This window comes from Acipenser ruthenus, chromosome 1, assembly GCF_902713425.1.
Source record: "Acipenser ruthenus chromosome 1, fAciRut3.2 maternal haplotype, whole genome shotgun sequence".
In the NCBI taxonomy this organism is placed as follows: Eukaryota; Metazoa; Chordata; class Actinopteri; order Acipenseriformes; family Acipenseridae; genus Acipenser; species Acipenser ruthenus.
This window is the reverse complement of record NC_081189.1, coordinates 71,034,069-71,054,535: the sequence shown is the minus strand read 5'-3', so window position 1 is coordinate 71,054,535 and position 20,467 is coordinate 71,034,069. Positions and strand designations below refer to the sequence as shown.

Here is a 20,467-nt window from a genome sequence, read left to right as displayed (position 1 = left end):
GTTAGAGGGGATGAAGAGACACATTCCAACAGTTTCAGTGGATTCGGCAGATTCTTGGGATGGAAGGAAATAACAGTATCAGTAGCGGAGGAAGGAGCAGGAAAATTAATATTAGCAGTGTTTAAGAAATGGTCAGAGAGAAAGATATCGGATTGCAGAGGTCAAGATCCCTGGTGATGAGCAGATCCAAGGTGTGTCCCCAGTTGTAAGTGGGGATGTTGACAGATTGAGAGAGCCCCAGACAATCCTGGAGCGTGTTGAAGTCGGTCACTAGGGGGGAAGAAGGTAAGTCAACATGAATGTTGAAGTCACCAAGGAGTAGGATTTTGTCAGTAGAAGTGCAGATGAGGGAGTGGAATTCTGAAAACTCAGGAATAAAAGCTGAGTTATTCTTTGGTAGATGGTAGATAACAGCAAGGGTGAGGGACATGAGAGGGGAGCTTGAATGTTAGACCTACATTTTATTTAACTAATGTTTTTGTAAATATTTCTCAGTGTTAGGTAAAGTGTTCCCTATGTGGCCTTTGCCTTTTGAGTGAGTTAGTTACAGTATGCTGACACTCCCTCAAGATACCTGTCCTCCACTCTAACCACTAGGCGCAAACACACACATGCACGCACACACACGCGCACGTATCCTGGAGTTTCAGCTTCTCTTCTCCTACCCTTTTCAGAAGGTGCTGTCGCAAAGCTGGCTTCTCCTACACGTAAATCTCTATTTATTTTTTCTCCTTAATGGTGTCGTTTGATAGTTGAGGGACTGCGCAGCAGGTGACAGTGTTCGGCTGCAGAGAGCTAAACAAACAATTTGCAAATGCAATACATATAACAGAGGAAATCTGAATCTGCAAGAATGTCCTGTAAAAGCTTATGTATTTTTAACAAACTTAAGTGACAAACTTTGAGTTTGGCTGCAGAGTAATAGGGTTAAAACATCAGAGATAAGATGAGCGCTGTGCCTTTCAAAGATGGTAAACCGAATTAGAATGATGGCGACACAATGAAATGTAAGAAACACATTAATGGCTGAAATGATTAGTTTTCTCCTGTGAGAGAAGACAGTCTTGCTTTCTTTTTATGATGCAGGTACTGTGGCTGTAAGTAGAGTGCATTCCTCACTTTCTATCAGCTGAAGCCTGGTTTGGAGCGAGGCTTTAATTTAACTGTTTATTTGCTGCTTGGTTTACTATTTTCCTCCCTGCATTCCTCCTGTCTCATCAAATCCCCAGGAGAGAGTCAAACTGCTTGATTTTTTCATACATCATCCTGGCTGCTGATTGATTAACAGACCCCTGGGAAAATGAGTGTCATAAAAGGGCAGCAGCCTTGATTGGCGAGTCAAAGAATACATCCTGTGCTCCTGGTCTTACTGCTTTTGCAAAGCAGCAAACGCTGTAGCAGCAGCAGCAGCAGCAGCTTGCGAGCAGGAGCAGCGGCATCACTGGCATTAGCAAGCACTGGCTTTAGCATCAGCAGCTTGTGCTGAATGATCCTTGGGCTGGTTGCTTCCTGTTAAAGGGGGAAGGGCCCGAGGTGGGAAGGACTTTGGGCGTGACTGGATGTAGTTGGTTGCAGGGAACTGGTGGATGAAAGTCAGATGGTGAAACGGGTTGAATGAATGAAATACAGCTACAGGAAGAAAAAAGTGAGGGGAGGTTTGTATATGGCTGGCTGGAGCACCTAGAAGTACTTCTGTTTTTGTTGAGCCGGAACTACTTGCGTTTTATCCTAGGATATATCCAGTTAAGAGATGGGAGATTCCCGGGAAGCATCAGATGTGTGTTGCATTTCCCAGGACTTTTGGCCTTGATTTCAGTGTGGCATGAAGGAGCCTTGCGCTGGGCTAGTGAGTGCGTTTCGGCCAACAAAAGAAGCAGTTGTGGCAGAGGGTGTGCTTTCCATTTCCCGGGAACAGGACTGACCCTGATGAGCAAGTCAATGTGCGGCTGTGGTTGCAGCATCATTTCGTCCCTGATGAAGAGGCTGGGTCGCTCCACCTGCTGCTCAGATCTGCTGTCCTGCAGCCATACATCAGAGCATTTGCAGAGGCTTGCCAGTGGATGCTCCACGCAGCCAAAGGTAAAGAAACCAAAATGCATTTCTGTCATCACTTGGCTATTGAACAGCACCCTTAGTCTTAACCTTAATGATTGTTTTTTTGTTTAGTTGAAGCTAATATAAATGCACTTTCAGTAAGTAAAAAAACAAACAAACAAACAAAAAAACTCTTTTGCCTGACCTTGCAGTAGCTATCCAATATCATTTTGCCATCATGATGCTGTGTTGCAATGGAAATGCACTGCAGTAATTGATTTTGTAATGGGATCAGGTGATTTACTGGCTGTCCGAACAACTAGAGGCTTGCTTTGGTGAGCACTCTTAATGGATGCTGCAAGATTGCTAGTGAACTGCCGACGCTGCTGCACACTGAAAAAAAAGGTTCTTCAGTCTTTCTGTGAGCACAATATATTGTACAGTGCAAGATGACAGTTGCTGGGAGTGAATTGACATGATTAGTTTTATGTAGGGGTCACCAGCCCAAGATTAGGGCCATCTAATTCAAAGAAGTGGGGAACTCTGCTTCCTGATTACTTGCTGAATGGGTTTGTTTGTGAGCTGCATGTCAACACCTGCTTCCTCCCAAAGAATTAACCCGTACCTGTCTCTAACAGTACATAAAGTGCAAGTGTTTTAATACAACCATTTTCGCAGTGACTGTCAGAGGGCAATACAAGTTTATTCCATAAATGCCTGCTTAGCCCCTTTCCACCATCAGTTGTAGAGCTCCATCTGCTGTGAGATTTTAGGCTAATTTAATGCAAGACCTCAACAGTCAAATACCTGCAAAATAAACAAATCCCAGTACAATACATGCCATGCTTGTGGCCATGTTAAGCTTTTTGGAAAGGTCAATGGTAACATAGTGATTATTGTTGTGTAAGAGATTGACTCCTAACTGCATGCCTGATTTGATACAGTTTGTCCTATAATAGTCTTGAGCCAGGTTTCCTGGCTTATTGTTGTGGTATTTAAATAGGATGATTATGAATAAAAGGCTTGAGTGTATAGGTTATCTAAATATATATGGTTTCAAATAGGCTTTTTGTAACAGTAGAGAAATGTTGGTGTGCTTTGATTGATAATCCTCTTCCATGGAAATCTGCATGCCACTTGGGAGACAAACAAGCAAACTTTATCTAAAGTACTTTCAGTAGTATGTGGTTAGGTGACACCTACAAGATTTACCATTACAGCACATGATGCAGAGAAAGGGTCTTTCCCACATGATGATTCAGTTAGGGTAGATTTTTTAATGGTACTGAACAAAGGAATGAACATTGATTTTTAAATGAAAAAACAAAACCTCACAATGCAGCATTTCATATGATCCTTCTACTTTGGTTATCATTCTACGTGATATCATTCCCCCCACAGCAGAATTACAGCTTAGCCAAGTGATGTTTACACCTACTTTTTGTTTCAAAGGCAAGAAGATTTGTGTTTTGTTCATTTGAAGGAAAGTGGCATTGTTGTATTTTGTGATCTGAAAATCTCACAGTGAATACTGCAGCACACCAATGGAAAGAGTTTAATGCACTTGGCTTCATGCCTGTTCATTTAGAGGTTGCAGGCAGAAAGTGTTTGCTGTTCTATCCAAGGACTGGGAGTCAGGAGGTGTATCCTTCAGATACAGTATTCCTTTTGCTTTATGCCCCCGTGGATTTATTTTTGTTTAGTGCCTGAAAATTCATCAGAACAAGATACTGTAAGGCACAAGGTTGTTTCCTCATTTGAGACCCAGATTTCTTGGTGACACATTCTTTCTGTGCGATGTTGTCTCAATCTGCGACAACATAATTGTCTCCATCCTGCTGGATAGTGTCCAGGAGAACAATGTTAGTGACTTTTCTGTCCTTGTGAGTGACTACACTACTTGACTGAAGTCATAAATGGATGTATTTGTAACCACAAGAACTCTCCACCATGCTGGACTATATGGCATCCAGTTGTACTAGTACTTGCATCAGCTTGTACTTGCACTGAACTAATCCATACCTTGCTGCATTCAGCTACTGCTCCTACCTATAACTACTTACTATATCTTATATGTGATTTTACTCTTATAGGTATGTGTACTCACGTTTTCTGTAATTGCTCTTATTTGAAATCATTCTCACCCATTTATCGTATTTAATACGTGTTCTTACTGGACTTTACTCATATAAGCAAATAGTTGGTCTAACTGCACTTAGTCAAATTCGGTCTTACTTATAAGTTATTGTATCCGCCTTCTCCCTAAGAGACCGCCTCCACCATGTAAGCCTGCAGCCCAGTGGCAGTCTAAACCTCAATTTAAGAGGAAACCGGTACAACAGGGTGCTCCTACTTCGGGTGGTACCGCCAGGAGGCAGACCGCAACCGCGTTCCGTAGAGGCAAGCGTCCTTTCAAACGCCCTGTGCCTAGGCAACAGGTGCAGGCTGTGCCTCAAGCGAAGCAGCAGCCCTAGGACATTGCTGCCACAACCCCAGGGCTCCTTCTCCAAAAGTCATTTGGACTACTGGAAACAGTGCACCACAGACCCCTGGGTGCTCAATACTGTTCAAACTGGTTACTCTGTCCAGTTCCAACACGACCCCCCTCCTTTCTGAGGCATGACAAATACATCTGTCATGGACCTGCAAGCCACCGCTCAGGTGGCTCAGGAGGTAAAAGCTGCTGCAAAAACGGGCCATTTGCATAGTAGACCCCCCCCAGCAAGAATGGAGGGTTCTACTCCAGGTATTTCCTGGTACCAAAACGGGATGGCGGCCTCAGATCGATCCTCGATCTCAGACAGGTGAACCTGTATCTGAGTCAGAGACGGTTCAAGATGCTGACTTCACAACAGCTGTTGCAGTCCATCAGGTTAGGCGACTGCTTCACCATGGTGGACCTGAAGGACGCCTATTTCCACATCCCAGTAAAACCAGCACACAGGAAATACCTGAGGTTTGCCTTTCAAGGAACAGTGTACCAGTTCTGTGTTCTACTGTTCGGCCTCTCTCTAGCCCCACACGTTTTTACAAAATGCATTGAGGCTATACTAGCCTCACTGAGACTCTACTCTTTCCCAGTATGGTTACAAGTGGGGTGTGTTCCAGACGTGGTGTTTGGCTCGTGGGTTTGAACCCACGACATGCCCTATGGCAGTTATACTGCAATTTTTACAGGACCTTTTTGATGAGGGGAAATCTCACTCTACCCTAAAGGTCTATTTGGCAGCCATCTCGGCGTGCCATGTAAAAATCGATTCAGTCTGCCCAGGAGCTCACTTCCTGGCAGGGCAATTTATGAAAGGCACCTGGCGACTTAGGCCACCGGTGAAGGATGTAGTTCCTCACTGGAGGTTACATGTGGTGCTTAATGCACTAACAAAACCTTCATTTGAGCCCATGCACATCCACTTTTTTGTTAGCTTTCTTGCTTGCAATCACCTCCGCTAAGCGGGTGAGTGAATTGAAAGCATTTCCAATATAGAAAGCTGGTCTAATTTTTTGAGGTCTTGACAGGGAGCGCTATACGCTTTGCCCAGTGCGGGCATTAGCGTATTATGTTGACAGAACTAAAAGCTGGAGGCAGTCAGAACAATTTTTTGTCTGTTACGGAGCTAAGTCTCAGGGGCAGGCTCTGTATAAACAGCGTCTATCCAAATGGATAACAGGTGCAATACAGGCTGCTTATGAACTGGCCAGTCTGCCCCCGCCAGAGAAGCTCACCGGCCATTCCACCAGGGGTCAGGCGACTTCATAGGCTTTTTTCCAGGGTGCATCTATTCAGGAGATATGCAGTGCAGCGGTTTGGGCTTCTTCCCATGCGTTTGCCAGGTTCTATCGGCTGAACATCATGGACCCGCAGAATTCTGGATTTGGCACAAAAATATTGGGGGCAGCTTCCCAGTCCATCCTCACGATAAGAAGTTACAGGTGAGTCCTTGTGGCAAAGTGGTAATTAGTAGCAGGTGTATAGCAGGTGTGTTGCGGATGCAGTAATCCCAAGAACAAACAGACAACAAAGTACGGGTGAAATGGTTGATTTAATGATTATTAATCCAATGGTCTGATGACCAGCCAGCAAATAATAATGAACTGGCAATACACAACAATGTGTATTGCACAGTAGTCAAAAGGGTTGCAGTCCTGTAAATAATAAGCACAGTACTAACTCACACAATTAGACACACACACGATCACAAGTCCAAAGTGAGTGCTCTCAGTGCTTGTGGTGAATTACAATATAATACATCCTATACTTGTGAACAAGTGTTGATAACAATGTTAATTGTGACTGTAGTGCAGTGTTGACTGCAGTGCAGTGCCGGTTTTGTGCTGGCCCTTAGCGACAGCTCTGGATTCGTGTTTAGCCGTCTAGTGTTATATAACAAAAACACAGACAGTTACTAAACAGACAAAACAAAACACTCACACACTCTTTTTTTTGTTATTTAGGGAAAATCTCCCGGTCCTTCCAGTTCCTCATATCTCTTTAAACCAAGCGAAGGAAAAGATTTACGATTCTCCGGCCCCTTTATGCTTTCATGCATGACCCCATGGTAAACGATTTCAGCTGTCTCTATTGCCTGCAGCTGCTACCTCGTTTACCTTCCGAGTCAATACGTTCCTGCAACGGAGTCTTGCCTTCTTCCAGGCTGACTGACTACCCTACCCTGGAAATGAACTGTCAGGCCAGCCCTTCCAAAGACTTTCCCTTTCGCTACTTAGCGCCCTCACAGGTCGGGAGGGAGATTTACAACCAGAACTCATTTTATATTTCTGTCACAGTCCTCCTTCTAATGTTTTCAGTTACGGGAATATTGTTGTAGCACAAGCGGCTTTGCTTAGCTTGTAACTCGTTGTAAACCATGTCTTGTGACGGTTAGGTATACGCATATACAGTAAGATGGGTCCTTACTTGTTTTATTCCAGCTATACTGGTAATTGATTCAGGCAGAAGGCGGTTCAGCTTGTCCTCTGCAGTTGTGTTATGTATGCTCCATGTCCTTGCGACAGCTTGGGTATACTCACCCATTTTGTAATGGTTAATATTCCCTACTTGAAAGGGAACGTTAGGTTATTATCATAACCCTGGTTCCCTGAAATAGGAATATTAACCATTAACTTTGAGGTCGCCGCGTCCTTGGTTGCAGTTCTCAAAGGAACATGACGATACTGTCAGGGCGAGTAGCGAGTTTATGCTCGTGGGAGAGGAGCAACACTACATCACCCTCCTCCGACGATAATAACCTAATGATTTGCTGCCCATATTTTGGCACAGGCACAGTGCCAAAATATCATGTTTTTACATCTCATTGTGCTAAACAGGAATAGTTCAGTGGTAAGCCCTTATTTACCACTTGGAATGACTGTATAAAAAAGCTACAGCTCGCAGCAATGATACTACTGTACTCATTCTCCAAGGAACTTGACATGATAGCCTCACTTAAACTCAGCAGTCACATCGACATAGATATCAGTATAGTGTGAACCATTTTGTTTTTATTTCTTTCTTTTATTCTCGCATTACAGCTGTTGGACTGCCAGCTTTAAACATGAGCCGTATGCAGCACAATTATAAATTCAAAAATGTGATGTTTTCTGTTTTATAGCTTACTGCACTTCTAATGCTGTAAGTGGTAAAAAAAAAAGCAGAAACACTAAAGCCCTTTGGGGGACTGTTTGCAGTGTATGATTTATTTTCATGCTTGAAAGAGAGAGACACACACACACACACACTGACTTCCCAAACATGACTCAAAGTCTATGACAGTAGGAGGTAAATGATGGTGCCGTTGGCCTAAATTTAAGTTATCCCATGCCATTGCCAAGGGGGTAAGAAATAATTATGTACTTTGTCTAAGCAGGGTAGAACTAAAATAATAAAATCAATCAAAAATCTTTCTTGTACAGTATGCTATTTTTACGGTTTTCACTTACCAGTGTTTGTGATGCTTCTCTTCAAAATGATGAGCTGGGTACTGTAAATGCAGTACACAAGATTAACAATTAACAAATCCATGAAGCTGTTTTAAAGTATTTTGGTTCTTAAGCCCTTCATTTAATTACCAAGTGAAATATTATTCATTGTGCCGAAATGTAATCTACACACCTAAGCTAATTTTTTAGATTGCAGTCCAGAGAAGTCATCTACTATACTTTTGAAGATCATAACCAGGCAATTTGCCTATTTGCTGTACATCATTAAAACCGTGGCTGCTTCACTGCACTGAAGTAGTGATAAATTAATAATGCAGTAGTGTTGCGCAGGTTTATTATCCATATAGGAGATGCAGGTCGTTTTCAGATGTTATCATATGCACCATATCTCTCTTGTGACTCGGTGAGACTGATTGTGCAACTTTTGCAGGTTTCAGATTGGAAAGGTTTCTGCTGCTTACTTTAGTGCTTTATTTAGTTGAATCCCCCACCGCTACACAGAAAGCCATACAAATGCAGATCAGCGTAGGAAATCAATGAGGATTGTTGACCATCATTCCAAAACGCTGTCCCAGCTGCCAGGCTTCTTTTTCTTTTTCTTTTTTTAATAGCTTATTACATTACCTTATTCTTTTAGTTTTAATCAATACATATGGACAGTCATTTTCACCTTATGGAGCTTGCAAAATCAGATTGCCTAGTTTCTAATAATTCTTGGTACTGCTGGAGGAACAGCAGGGTGTGTGGCTTAGATTCTGGCTAAGAAGCCATCCTGATTACAGAGTTCTGAATCTTGCACAATCTCTCTTTGCTTTGATTAATATGGGTGTCATGTTGTGGTTTTGTCACTGATGATTTGACCATTGGAGGTAGTGAATATGTGCAGGGTTATACAGTACACTAAATGCGTAATGTGTAAGTGACTTTGACTTCTGTCATATATAGGTCTGTGACAGAAAGACAGTGATTCTTGGTGGTAAATCTCCCTCCCGACCTGTGAGGGTGCTAAGTAACGGGAACAGAGTACCCTGGACTGCTTGGCCCAACCCTTTTAACCCTAGGAAAGAAGTAAGTTGGTCATTTAGAAAAGGGGCGGAGCTTCGGTACATTAACTCATCGACCCGGAAGGGAAATGATGTGGCAGCTGCGGATTGGAGGAGCGGCTGCAGTCGTTTACCAAGGGGTCATGAGTGACGGTATAAGTAGGGGACGGAGCGACGCAATCTGTTCCTTTGTTTTGGTTAATGAAAAAGAACCCAGAAGGACCTGCGTTTTGTGTGTCCGTATCGTGAGTGTTTGTTTGTTTTGTCTAATTGTTACTTGTTATTATTATTAGACAGCTAACATCTTCCGGAGCTGTCGCCAGAGGCCAGCACAAACCCAGAACAGCATTGCACTTGTATCACAAATAACTGTATTTGCACCACAAACACTAATTCACACACTAACGGACTTGTATATGTGTTTTGTGTTTCGTGTGGGTTTAAAATAAATGGGACTATATTATTTCGGGACAAACCCGGGGATTACAAACTAAGTAATACACGCTGCTGTATTACTTATCATCATTACTGTTTACTGTTTGTTTTGCTGTCAGGCACTGGACATACAAACCCATTAAACAATTTTGCACCTGGATTCACTGATCACTTGCCTGCACACTGTTAACCACTTTGCCACAAGGTCATATGACTTTTTTTTTAGGCTTCTCATTTGTAGCGAGAGTACACTTTTTATTGTTTAACACTTAGACCACACACAACAAGCTTTGAGATTCTGTAGTGTTCCCATACTGTACAGTTGCATTGGTTGATGCTTTCTCTCTCGGTCTGTCTGTATAGGTACTGTAGTGACCAGTAACTGTTAACTGTGCACTGCCACATTGTTTCAACTGTCCCATATCATTGATATACTTTGAGATGGTGTTTTTACCATAGTTCCCTTACAGGTGTTGTGCAGATCACACTTTTTCATGTCCATTTTTTACAAACTCTTTGATTTACAGATGCCCCCACTCCCGTTTCTGGTTTCATCTTGAATTTCACTCTTACAAACCTGACTGCAGTAGGAAAACGTCCTGTTTGACAGCAACAGTGCATATCCCTTTTAGAATTAGACAGGTCGCTACAAATAAACTCGACTTGACAGCCACACTCGGCAGCTAGTACTGCAAAAGCTGATTGTGCTGGAACAGGCTAATGGAAAGTGCTTGATTTCTTTCCAATAAATCTGCTGCTATAAAATACACACATTGAAAATGTATACGCAAGCTGCATAGTGCGGCATGCAGTCTTTAGATTATAATTATCAAGCTGCAACTTTAAAATGCATTTTTGTTGTAATTGAAACGTATCCTATCGTGCAGATGAAACTGAATATCAATACTGGGTTTAGAATACTGTTTGTGATTGTGCAGTAGGGGTAGTGATCATCAGTATTACCAATGGACAGGTAGACTGTAGACTGAAATTGCATTATACAAAACATTTCATAAAGAAGTAAATACCAGGGTGCTTTTTCATGAAAATATTCTTAAATAATTAGGCCATTTTGTTTACAGCAATAATACAGGGCTATACTTCCACAAGTAAACAATATTTAAAAAATCACAGGGGCCATCATTGGGCTACTGTGTAATAAAAGTATTTGTACCAGGGTTTGACAAAAAATCAGAAATACCCGCCATACGACTCTCTGTATTGTCATAACAAATCTTCAGTGTTTGTAAACCAACATTGTAACACTGTTGGGGCATGCTTATTTGTAGCCAAGAAGCAAGTGAGTGATAACTATTGAATCGGGTTACAGCATCCTCTGGCAGGATTTGGCCAGAGGAGTTTTTTTTTAACCACCTAATAATAGTATACACCACCAGCCTTAACATACTGTACAATGCTGGTTAGAATGTTGTTCTTTTTTACTTTGAGCAAGCTTGCAGTACTAGTGATCCTTTCCTGCAATGATCTGTACTGTTCCAACTTGTTGCTTAGCCATCCGACCCCTTGTGGCATCGGCTCTATCATGGATGTGGTTAGTTAGTGGATTTTGTTCTGTAGTGCATTTCCCAGCCACTGTCATGCCCATTTTGAAACGCTAGAAGGCTGTACTGTCGCGTTTTTTCTATGAAATGTGAAAGTACCCTCTTGTTGTTCAGGCTTATGGTAATGTATGCTTAAGTATTTGGAGGCAGAGTGTTCTGCTGCACTCCTGCTGATAGCGGAACCCTTCATGAACACGCTATTCTACGTAGCAGGATCCTCTTTGTTCAGATAATGTTACCTCTGTAACATGGGCCAAGTTCAGTCACTTTACATGGTGAGTTTGCTACAGCTTTCCTTTTTCTTTTTTTTTTTTCTCTTTTTTTTTGAAGTAAAAATCTAGACCTTTAATAAAGATCGTTATTTTGCCCTTTTCACTGTCTCTGAGCCTCCAGGTGGCGTTATCCCACTGCTGACACCAACTGTGACAAGGATTGGCAGAGGGTGAGGCTCAGAGACAGTCTTGATTCTTATCCCAGAGGGTTGAAACTGGACTGCTGTGTATAGCAGACTGGGTCCTGTCCATCCCAATTCAGGGTGTCTAGATCCAGGCAAAATCTCTGCACAATGCACTATTAATCTTATTGGATGTGTTGTATGGGACTGTAGTGCAACAAACTACATGCAGCTTGGGAAAACAATCAGGTATTTATTTTTTAAATATTTAAAAATAATGTGTGTGTGAGCACAGAGAACAAGCTTTCTGGATTTTGCTTTTGAAGTCAGCATGGCAAGAAAACACCCAGATCTCTGTAAAAAAAAAAAAAAAAAAAAAAAAGATGTTTATATTTGCTTTGTACTTTTCCAAAAGGACATGCAACACCGCCTCTTCACGCACCCAAGGGCCAGATTGCCTGCCTCATTACTGTGGCTCAGGTATGCTGTGTGAGGCTCCAGTGGATCAGGCTGGCTGCACGCTGTATAATCAGTACATTGAGAATGACACGCCTGGAGCCAGCCAGAGCTGCCTGCGTGTGATTAACATCTATAGGCAACCCTGATGAGAGCTGTCCCATGGTCATGCATAATTTATACAACCAAGTGCAACCCCGCAAGAATGGAGAGAGCAGACATTTATTCTTCTGCTAGGGAAGCAGGATCTTAAAACATTGGAGGGTGCTGTGCATCTAAAATGAAGGGAACGGGCCTCCATTAGTGCTTCGATTTCCGATGTTCCAAAATGAGCCCCCCTCCAACATTGTTACAGGAGGGCAATATCGACAGGCTTAGTAAATGCCTTAATACACGTGACATAGCAGAATTTATGTCTGGTTCAAAATGTTATCACAAGCATTTGAATATCCTAAATCAATTGAAATATTGTTAGTTTATGCTGGTTCAATAATGGTAACTGTGTTTTCAAACACACTTAAAACCCAGCCACTGACATCCGGTATAATGAGTCCATACTGTACAGATGGAGCTTTTTATCCTGCATATGATAATTTTAGCTTTTTTTCACCAGTAAACACTGAAACAGTTGCTGGTTTTGTAACACAAAAAATACATCAGGCAAAATCTAGAAGTGACTTTGATTTGACTTTTTTAGAGGATCGTATTTTTACTTTTCTAATTTGACAATTTTCTAATTTGCTACAATGTATCCCAGCAGGTATAACGCTACTTTGAAACTCACGAGTGTCCTCTTGTGGTGTAATATTGTTGCTGCTTCACAGACCTTTGTAGCTGTTTGCTGTACAGAAGATCCACTGTGACGGGGCATAATGTATACAATATTCCTGAGAGAGAGACTAATCAGTAAAGACTGTATAACCTTTATGCTGTAGATCCATTCTGTATCTCCAGTGTGTTTTGAGCACACAATAAATAATAATTTCATTTCACTATCCATGCAGCGCAAGAGAAATAATGAACCAGTGAAAACCAGTTCTCCGCCGACACTACATATATTATTTACATTATTACACTGTGGTACATTATTGCTGAGTACATAAACCCTTTCTCCTGATTTTTATTTATTTATTTTATTTTATTTTGTTCCTCCAAAAGAAATTCTCTGCCTCATTTTTGTATATAGTCTCTTGTAGCTGGTACTGACCTAGTGCATTCATGTAGTAAGCAGCTGCTCCACCCCCAACTCATATTTCACCCTCACAGGATACCAGTTAAAGGACACGAAGGACTAGGCTTGGCTTAGATAGCATGTCTGGGAGGGTTAATAGTTTGCAGTAGATGCATTAGCTTGGCAGAGGTTTGCAGTATTCAAATTAACCAGGGCTATTGTACTGTTTCTGAAAGGTCTAAATTTAAGATAAGGCTGACAAGAACTAAATCTCTCCCAAGTTGTACAGCTCCTGTTTAGAATGCCATTCTCTTATTCTGTCAGACCCTTCTAAACCAATATGCACCACTATAAACCAGTGCTTTGTAATCCTGCCTTCTGCCAAAGCACCAAAGTTTTTTGCTAAGGTGGTGTTATAACGAGGGCAGACTAATACCTTCATTAAAAAAAAGCTGTGGCAAAGGGTTATTCTCGGGTGTCAAAGAAAACTCCCCAGCATACCAACTTGTGTGTGGGTACTCTTACAGTAAGGCAGACTTTTAAATTATAAAACTTATAATACACACAAGGGTCTTATTTTTTTCGTTTCGCTCTGTCATCAGAAAAGCCCCCAGCATTATAGTAGTACTGCACCCAAAACAGCCATTACACATAAGCATCAGCTATCCCAAGCCATTATTACAAATCTGCCCTTATTGTGTAGTAAGAGAGCAGCTGTACCAGTCTGTTGAGCTTGGAAAATGCAGTACAATCTCCCATAGGGTAGGAGTGCTGTTAACAGGTTCAGCCACATTACCAGCGAAGCTGTGATTAGCCCCAGGGAGTTAATTAATTCTAGCGATCCTAATTTGTACAACTTGCTCATCACACAGCTTGCTGTTTTTAAGGCAAATAATTAATCGGCCCATTGATTAGAAGCATCCCGAATTTGAGTGGAGGGGTTGTTCATAATATTTGTAATAGCTGCAGCCATGTTTGGCAGAAATCAGTCATTTCGGCTGTCGGATACAGTTTTTCCACCCAAATCTCAATGGATCAGTAGCAAGTGAAGGTGATTCGCTGGTAACTGGATGAAAGATGAACACTTCACACAAATCATTTCACTTAGGCTCCCAACAGCAACTACATGAACATGACTGTATTAGACAGCAGCATACAGTGATTGAAAGGCTTCATATCCAATTGTACAGTAGGATTTTTGCTGTGATGAAAGGCATAACTAAGCCCTGTTTTAACATTTGTTTAATTTCCTTTCTTTTTATTAATTGATTTTATGAAAAAAAATATTGCTACATTTAGCTGTAAGGATCCGTTTCTTGAATGTTCAGTGTTTGAATGTTCTGTTTTCTGTATGGGAACCCTATATTGTTGTAAAGACAGTTTTGACTTTGTGAGTGTGTTGAATACTGTCATTTGTCCTTGTCGCATTTATTAAATTAGAAACCTTCGAATCATCAATAGGTGGTGTACTCGTCAGATATTCATGAAAACCAGAGCCTGCTGTCCACATCCAACCTGGGGACTAGGTCAATTGCTTTATCCAATGAGATCTGCTGCTGCTCAGTCTGCTGGGATGCTGTTGATGAATTCACAAAGCCCTCCTTGACAATAATGACACTGCTGAAGAAATGGAATTGAGGCACAAAGCTAATGCATTGTACATCCTGCAAAGAAATCAAGAATTCATTGCATATGAAGCAGCTGTGTGGTGCATTCACAAGGGAGTGTTCGGCACTATTTTTACACTGCTACTGGTGCTGCATTCCCATGACTTTTTGGTGGGGGGAAAAAAGTTTCCCTGGGAGATTTTATAGACTTGCATAACCACATGTATTGGGATTTGTTCTGAATGATGAGGCCTGCCTTACTGGTAAATATCTAGATGCAACAGATAATGTAAAGCTTGAGGCTGCACTTTGCCTTCCAAATCGTGAGTGTGCTTGAGTACATGTGTCATCTGGTAACCTTTTTTTTTTTTTTTCAAATTTGGCGTCGCTCTACGCGCTCTTCAGCTTCACATAGAGTGATTTATTTATTTATTTATTGGCATGCCATTCAGTATAAAGATGTATATTTCTAAGCATCGTATTTTATTTTCAACTGGTCCAAGTTTATAATCACGGCTTTTTCAAGCCAGCATCGCAGTGTGACTAGAATCCAAAGCTGAGTCAATGAAACTATGACTTCTAGTAGTTGCATAGACGGTGTGATGCAGTAATTATCCCTCTGCACTCTGAAGGCGCACTGTGACCTTTGGAATTTCCATTGACAGCTGGCTGTTGATTTGTATCGACAGACGTAGCTTTCATCTTGTCCAGTTCTGATGTCTGTTTACACTGATCAGTTCATTCTTTCGGAAGCGACATGACTAGGGGTTAATGTTTTGTCAAATAAAATCAAGAAACGTTTTGTATTTCCACAGCAGCTTACTAATTTTACAGTATCTGTTTCATTGATTAATTAACAGGAGAGTGAGACTTTGGAGGTGAGGGATGGTGATTTGGGAGGGGGGGCTGGCAAAGCAGCAGCAAACCGCAGTCACACAAATATTGTAGTAGATCTTACCACGATCACAAATCGAAGAATTAACACCACTATCAGTCAAACATGATTTAACATTTGGATTTGCACTGAATTACAAGAACAATATATATTCTCATCACTTTAAAATAGGCAGTTATAATGTTAATTAAGCTAAGAAGTAAGCTTAAGATTTTAAAGCATTTGTTAGCACTTTTTTGTTGCTGATTTAAACTCCCTCGTCATCAGCTGGCTGGCAAGAACAACATTTCCATTTTGCAATTCTAGCTAATGTGTAAGCTCTGTATGCAGTCTTGCCAGTGTGTGAATGTTGCTCTGACCAAGGGAAGACAACAGATAAGCATCACATACTGTAGACAGGTCAAAGACAATCCCTGATATAGCTGTTTGCTTGCTTTTAAGTTTAGCAATATGATCCATCCACTTGTCAGTTGTTGCATTCAAACAGCTAACCATCACTACTGTGTGTCTTACAAAGCTACAATGCTCTTTAATTCCCAATGTCTACTGTAGATGCAAGAGAACCAAGAGGTACAGTACTGTGCAAAAGTTTTAGGCAGGTGTGAAAAAATGCTGTAAAGTAAGAATGCTTTCAAAAATAGACATGTTAATAGTTTATATTTATCAATTAACTAAATGCAAAGTGAGTGAACAGAAGAAAAATCTACATCAAATCAATATTTGGTGTGACCACCCTTTGCCACCCAAAACAGCATCAATTCTTCTAGGTACACTTGCACACAGTTTTTGAAGGAACTCTGCAGGTAGGTTGGCCCATACATCTTGGAGAACTAACCACAGTTCTTCTGTGGATTTAGGCAGCCTCGGTTGCTTCTCTCTCTTCATGTAATCCCAGACAGACTTGATGATGTTGAGATAAGGGCTCTGTGGGGGCCATACCATCACTTCCAGGACTCCTTGTTGTTCTTTACGCTGAAGATAGTTCTTAATGACTTTCGCTGTATGTTTGGGGTCATTGTCATGCTGCAGAATAAATTTGGGGCCAATCAGATGCCTCCCTGATGGTATTGCATGATGGATAAGTATCTGCCTGTACTTCTCAGCATTGAGGAGACCATTAACTCCATTTGCAGAAATGCAGCCCCAAACTTGCAAGGAACCTCCACCATGCTTCACTGTTGCCTGCAGACACTCATTCGTGTACCGCTCTCCAGCCCTTCGGTGAACAAACTGCCTTCTGCTACAGCCAAATATTTCAAATTTTGACTCATCAGTCCAGAGCACCTGCTGCCATTTTTCTGCACCCCAGTTCCTGTGTTTTCGTGCATAGTCGAGTCGCTTGGCCTTGTTTCCACGTCGGAGGTATGGCTTTTTGGCCGCAAGTCTTCCATGAAGGCCACTTCTGACCAGACTTCTCCAGACAGTAGATGGGTGTACCAGGGTCCCATTGTTTTCTGCCAGTTCTGAGCTGATGGCACTGCTGGATATCTTCCGATTGCAAAGGGAAGTAAGCATGATGTGTCTTTCATCTGCTGCAGTAAGTTTCCTTGGCTGACCACTGCGTCTACGGTCCTCAACGTTGCCCGTTTCTTTGTGCTTCTTCAAAAGAGCTTGGACAGCACATCTGGAAACCCCTGTCTGCCTTGAAATTTCTGCCTGGGAGAGACCTTGCTGATGCAGTAGAACTACCTTGTGTCTTGTTGCTGTGCTCAGTCTTGCCATGGTGTATGACTTTTGACAGTAAACTGTCTTCAGCAACCTCACCTTGTTAGCTGAGTTTGGCAGTTCCTCACCCAGTTTTATTCCTCCTACACAGCTGTTTCTGTTTCAGTTAATGATTGTGTTTCAACCTACATATTGAATTGATGATCATTAGCACCTGTTTGGTATAATTGTTTAATCATACACCTGACTATATGCCTTCAAAATCCCTGACTTTGTGCAAGTGTACCTAGAAGAATTGATGCTGTTTTGAAGGCAAAGGGTGGTCACACCAAATATGGATTTGATTTAGATTTTTCTTCTGTTCACTCACTTTGCATTTAGTTAATTGATAAATATAATCTTTTAACATGTCTATTTTTGAAAGCATTCTTACTTTACAGCATTTTTTCACACCTGGCTAAAACTTTTGCACAGTACTATATGTCTAGCCAATGACTGGTCTTTTTATTTTTTTATCACAACCTCTACAGTAAACATCAGAATTGCTGTTCAGGGATGTTGAATACAGTACAAAAGGAAGCTAGCACCAGTTCTTTTTTCCTCCACAGGGGGGCAGGCTTGTATTGTTATAGGCAGTCCGAGACCATCTGTCCTGCTTGTCAAATGGCAACTACCTTTTGGATGTTTTCTCATTTCAACAAAAATAGATAGGCCTAATTATTAGGACAGCATAAGAATGATGTTTCTTGCCCACTGAATGCTTGGTTTGTAAAGGAAAATAGTTTTTAAGATTGGAATTTTGCCTACAAGTGACAGCCAAAAATGAAATATTTACTGTGGAAGTTTTTTCATCTATAGTGGAACTACCATAGGGGTTATTTGCAGAAATGAACTTGTCAATTGCCATATTCTTATGTTTTTCCATGTTTATTGAGTGTCATCTTTTGAAACAATTTCATTCTTCAGTATGTTTAGTGTAAGCCCTTTCTCCTGTTTGCTTTGTTACTGTGCTCCATAGTTTTCCTGTAGCTGGGGCTGACCCAGTACATGTATTTAGTAGGCAGCTGATCCACCCCCCAATTCATATTACTCCCTCCCAGGATCGGGAGGACCAGTTCTTTTGTGATTAAATATAATGGATGGAAATAAGACTCCTATTGTATAGCAATTTCACCTATTTCCAGATTTTAATACTTAATTAACCACAGTGTATAGGTAACAAGCTCAGGTTGTCTTATTGAACACATAGTAAAACAGGAATGGATCAAACTCCTGTGTAATAGAAGTCTTCTTTCCGTCCCTTGTTTAAAGATGAACAGTACCAGGTAGTCATGCAGTAACAATGAGGTTAGTCATTTTCAGCTGCATTGCCTTGCCGTGCGAATCCTTTAGTCTTCATTCCCAGTGTTAGTCAGTTTCACCTGATTGCCCACATTTCCTTGCACTTCCATGTAACAAATTGCCTCTGATTCGGCAGAAAAGCTGTAAAATTAAATTGACCTGAAGACGAATGAGACATTTATGGTAATTAGCTGATTTTTCATTGCGAGGACTAATGAAGTCTGACAGCCTTCAATGTTCTGCTTGTAAATATCCAAGTAGAGAGATATGACTTCCTTTATTTGGTAAGAAATCTTTAAACATGAATTATGCAAGAACCAGACTTTCTTTTTCTATTTTTTGTTTTGAGATCCAATAGTTTAAATACGGACAATACAAACAGCAGCTCCATTCATGTATTACAGCAAATGTGGAAGAGTTTGTAGTTGTGCTCAGGGGGTTTTATATAACAAGGTATGAATGCCTGACAAACAAGGGAGTCCCTTCCACTTTGCACGTTATCCCAAAACAATGTTTGTGTTGCTCCTGCTACCATGTCCAAATTTCTATAAAGTAGGCCTAGATGCTGTATCTCCCTATACAGTATCTACACATTCCCTATTCAGTATCTGCAGAACTATTCTGAATATTTAGTTTTTATAGGAAACCATGCAAGTTAAATGATCATCTAAAATGAATATTATACTGTGTTCTGCATCTATAAAGCCAAGTACTACACTTAAATACATTAACAATGAAATTCTATACCGTATTTGATTCAGTATCTACCATTTTAAAGATGAGTATGTTTGTATATAACCCCTACCAGTAGGGGTTTAATGTTCCCATTTTAGGCAGTTCTAGTTTTTATCAACTTGGTAAAATGGTCTGTAGGCGTATTATAATACCAAAAATACATATCTACGTTTAAATTAAACAAACCTGTTTTAATGGCTACCACTTGGGTTTCTGTACACTGTTCTTTCAAAGGCTTAGTTCTGCCTGGCATGTACTGCAGGTATGTGAATCTGCAAATCAACTAAAAGAAACTGTGTGTGGTGCAGAACAAGCTGGAGTCTGAGAGGCGCAGCGGCAGGGCCTGTCGGGAAGGCCAGCTGACGCTGTTGATTCACTTTCTGGTATCGATCCAGAAATGCAGATAATGTCTCGAAGGAAATTGCCTCCCTTGTTGAATTGTGCAGCCATGCTGTCTAGATCTTCATTCATAAACACTTTCTGCCCCATCGCGGGTGCATGCGGAGCTCTGGCTGTGGGGAAGCCTTTAAATAATTTACAGCAGCAGGTCCAGAGCGGGAAGTTCCCCAGTGTAAACAGTGTGCTGAAATTCTGCTAAGTTGATGCTGGAGTTGCACTGTGCTGTGCTTATTTTAGAAGTGTTGCCACAAGCTCTGAAATAGCCTATCAGAACGGATAGGGGTGACCTGCAATAGAAAGGCTTCACGCTGCTGAATGAGTGATTTGAACCAGCAGAAGCAGGGATTCAGATAATTTAGTTCAGATGTACTCCCTCCAGCTAGAATTTTAATTGCGATCCCATGGGGGGCGGGGGGGGGGAGAGATTGAAGAACACTTATTCTACTACAGTGACAGAAAACCTCAGAAAAGAGCAACAGCCCTGTCGTCTGTTTCTTTAGGGCTCTATATAAATGTGTTTAATATTTCTCCATGGCATGGTCTTTTCAGAAGTCACATTTTGCAGTAGATGAAGTTACAAGAGCTTATCAAGATACCCATATTGTCAGTGTGAATTTTATTTTATAAGGCTGAGTAATTTCACTTTCTTTACTTCAGTTTCCACTTCTTGACTGAAGAGGTATTGAAAATGAGTGTGGTCCTAATAAAACGGTTATTTGTAATTTCCAAGTTCTTCATAGCAGGAAGAGCTTCTTGTACTTCATGATTGTTTACAGTAGCAAGTGTTATGTAA

General features: G+C 41.2%; 1 protein-coding gene across 4 annotated transcripts in view; it reads left to right on the top strand.

Moving 5' to 3' along the window:
- Window positions 1-20,467, top strand: part of fbxw7 (F-box and WD repeat domain containing 7) — a 202,894-nt gene that overhangs the window by 76,478 nt on the left and 105,949 nt on the right. For 3 of the 4 annotated variants that reach the window (XM_059028829.1, XM_034035746.3, XM_059028825.1), the window contains exon 1: window positions 1,960-2,079. The exons of the other annotated variant lie outside the window; for it this stretch is intronic. In XM_059028829.1, coding sequence (XP_058884812.1) covers window positions 1,975-2,079 — 105 coding nt within the window. In that variant the 5' untranslated portion in view covers window positions 1,960-1,974. Of the gene's footprint in view, window positions 1-1,959; window positions 2,080-20,467 lie in introns of those variants that run through there. 4 annotated transcript variants of the gene reach the window in all.